The sequence below is a fragment of the Morone saxatilis genome, unplaced genomic scaffold, assembly GCF_004916995.1.
Source record: "Morone saxatilis isolate NCDOM2014 unplaced genomic scaffold, NCSU_SB_2.0 Contig10, whole genome shotgun sequence".
Taxonomy (NCBI): Eukaryota; Metazoa; Chordata; class Actinopteri; family Moronidae; genus Morone; species Morone saxatilis.
The window spans coordinates 986,932-989,764 of record NW_023339652.1 but is presented as its reverse complement, the minus strand read 5'-3'; the positions used below and the strand labels follow the sequence as shown (position 1 = coordinate 989,764).

The following is a 2,833-nucleotide window of genomic DNA, read 5'->3' as shown; positions in this document are numbered from 1 at the left end:
TCTCACCTCTCGGCCTCCTCCACTGAAACATGTCTGTCTTTGTCCAAATCAATTTTATTACCTGCAGAGAAAAGAAAGCACAGTCAGTCACCTCCCCAACATGGCGGCCGTGCAGACGTGATGAGCTCTGCGTCTCCAGATGTATCTGAACTGTGCAGAGTTCAATCACTTTGAAGGCCGTCCTCATGTGACTTTATTAAAAACTAAATCTCATTATCAAACAGCAGATTCTATAACTGCAGCGCTCTCACACTACCAACGGGTCCAAACACATGATGAGCAGAACATCAACAACAACATAATCCAGTTAAACACACAGCAAATGTCCCTCACACGGACAAATGACTTCATATTCAGAAGCTATAGCAACCACCCCAAACAGGAACCCTCAACATCCATTCATCTGTTCCTCAAACTGGACTCTGGATTCAGCCGCTGCGTCTACAATAAGTTATCTAACATTTAAAGATGTCTAATTTGTGTCTGACGCAGATTTTACCGAAAATCGACTCCAGTTCACTTGTTGGACACAAAATGTCTCAGACTTTAACATCACTCTTGATTTTTCCAGGCTAGCTGTTTCCTTTNNATAAAGACTGGAAACAGGGGGAACTGTTAGCTTCCAGAAGTCTGATGATTAATGAACAAAAACAGAAACTGATGTTTTAGCATCAGTTAGCTTCAGAGCTAACGGCGCGTCAACCAGCTGAATACAGGGCGGACTGTTGGCTAGCTGTTAGCTTCCTTTTGTTTCCAGTCTTTATGCTAAGCTAAGCGTCTGCAGCTTCATATTTACTGTCTAGACGTGAGTGGAATCAATCTCATCTCATTCATTCGGGTTTTCTCCAAGAATGTTGAACTTTAAAGCAGAAATTAAACAGATTCAAGTTTACTGCCTTTGACTTTAATACAGCAGCTTTCATACTGCAGCTGGATTGGCTGACAGACTTGGTGATGTCCTCTTTTAACTCTCTGCTATCGGCTGTATTGATCTATATTGAGCCCGCGAGCAACAAGCCAATTCTAGTTTATTATAGTAACGTATTAATGCAACCTGCACAAAAGACGTACAGACGAGGAAAACAAACGCTGCAGAACACAGTCGGTTCAGGTAACTCAGGTACTGGAGCTAAATAATCCCCATGGTGCATCCTGCTTTATAACCGTGAGGTTTGCACACAGATCTCATTCACACTGAAGCCACGCCTCCTCTTCACCGCCAACAGCCGATAACTTACCTACTATACATAAACAAATCTCGTTCCCCAACATTTTCCTCAACTCTTTCACCCAGTTCTTCACCTGCAACGACAGAAACACATCGCGTTACACCGGAGGACGATCGGGACAGAAAAGTTAATGTCATAGAATATTATATTATATATAAACATATTAATGCAGTTCAAGACTTATTTTACTTTCATATTGGAAAAAAATAGGACAAAGTCAGTTTGGTTATTGTTGCAGCATGATCAAAACCCAAAAACATTTAAAAGCAGAACTGAAAAATGTTACTTTATACAAGTAACTAACTTAACTTCATTAATCCAATCACATTTTAAGAGCTGTCAGAATCTTATTTAAATCATTTTAAGGCTTCGAGTTGCTCACATTATTGGATTTTAGACTGTTAGTAGTACAAGGATTCAGAAAAAGATAAAGCCTGCACAATGTGTCCACACTGGATGGATCTTCATCGGGTCAGAACGTTTGGAAGACTTGAAACCATATTTAATTATATTTATACAGTACGCAACAGGCCGACCAGCTGTATGGAGACAGGTGTGGTTAATTAATCCAACCAGGGTTAACAAGAACAATGTATAACACAATCAGTCTGCAGAAATGTAGAAAACATCCAGTGAGGAGTGAAGAGCCGTTACCTTCTGAAAGGAGTCTTCGTCTGTGATGTCGTACACGAGCACAGCTCCATTGGAGTCTCTGTAGTAGATGGGACCTAACGCATGGAAACGCTCCTGACCTGCTGTGTCCTGCACACACACACACACACAGAGACACACACACACACACACACACACACAGACACACAGACACAGACACACAGTCAGGTTCATGTAGCTCCAGGTCACTTTCTGTGTGCGGTATGAAAGCAGTAACTCTTACCCATATGGCCAGGTTAACTCTCTTTCCTGTGATGTTGAGCTTCTTTGTGAGAAAGGACGCCTGCAGAGGAAGAGGAAGAGGAGCAACGAGGATTAATATCAAGTTTAATAAATAAACAAAAACAGGTTAAATATGCAATTGTAATCAAAACTACGGAAGCTCATTTGTGCCAATGTGACAAAAAGAAAGGATTCTGTTTGTTACTATAATGAGAAACTCTCAAAATGACTCACTAATAAACGTTCTCTTGTTTCTTTCTTGTCGTTTATTGGCTGATAAATACGCAGATATATCGATTCAGGCTGTTTTAATTTACAGACGTGAAGCATCACTGTGCCTCTACACTGACAGTAAACGTGTCACACATTAAACACAGTCAGTACTAATGAATCAACTAACAAACAAATCACCTTCCTCCTCTAAGGCGACTGATTGCCTTCAGGTTGTGATGTGACCTTTGACCTGAAGGATTAAATACTGCTGGATTTACTATTAATCTGTCTGGAGTGAAGTGACTCACATGTGAATAACTCCGGCGTAAAAAACAAACTGTTTACTATCTTCTTTATAGAGTTTATTCACCGCTAACGTTCACAGTAAAGACTAAAAACTATTCTTCAGGCACTTTACTCACAATGTGCCAATCCCAACCTTAACAAATACTACATGTATTATTTTAGCAAACCTGAGACATAATGTCACCAAAGTT

General features: G+C 40.3%; 1 protein-coding gene across 1 annotated transcript in view; it reads right to left on the bottom strand.

Annotated features, from left to right (window-relative positions):
• rab21 (RAB21, member RAS oncogene family) overlaps positions 1–2,217 on the bottom strand; it is a gene marked incomplete at its 5' end in the record, with an annotated part of 2,848 nt that extends 631 nt beyond the window's left edge. The window contains 4 exon segments of the mRNA XM_035680380.1: positions 1–61; positions 1,239–1,302; positions 1,884–1,991; positions 2,125–2,217. The exon segment at positions 1–61 is cut by the window's left edge and continues 263 nt beyond it. Of these exon segments, the coding sequence (XP_035536273.1) occupies positions 1–61; positions 1,239–1,302; positions 1,884–1,991; positions 2,125–2,217 (326 nt within the window).
• Positions 2,218–2,833: the final 616 nt, after the last annotated feature.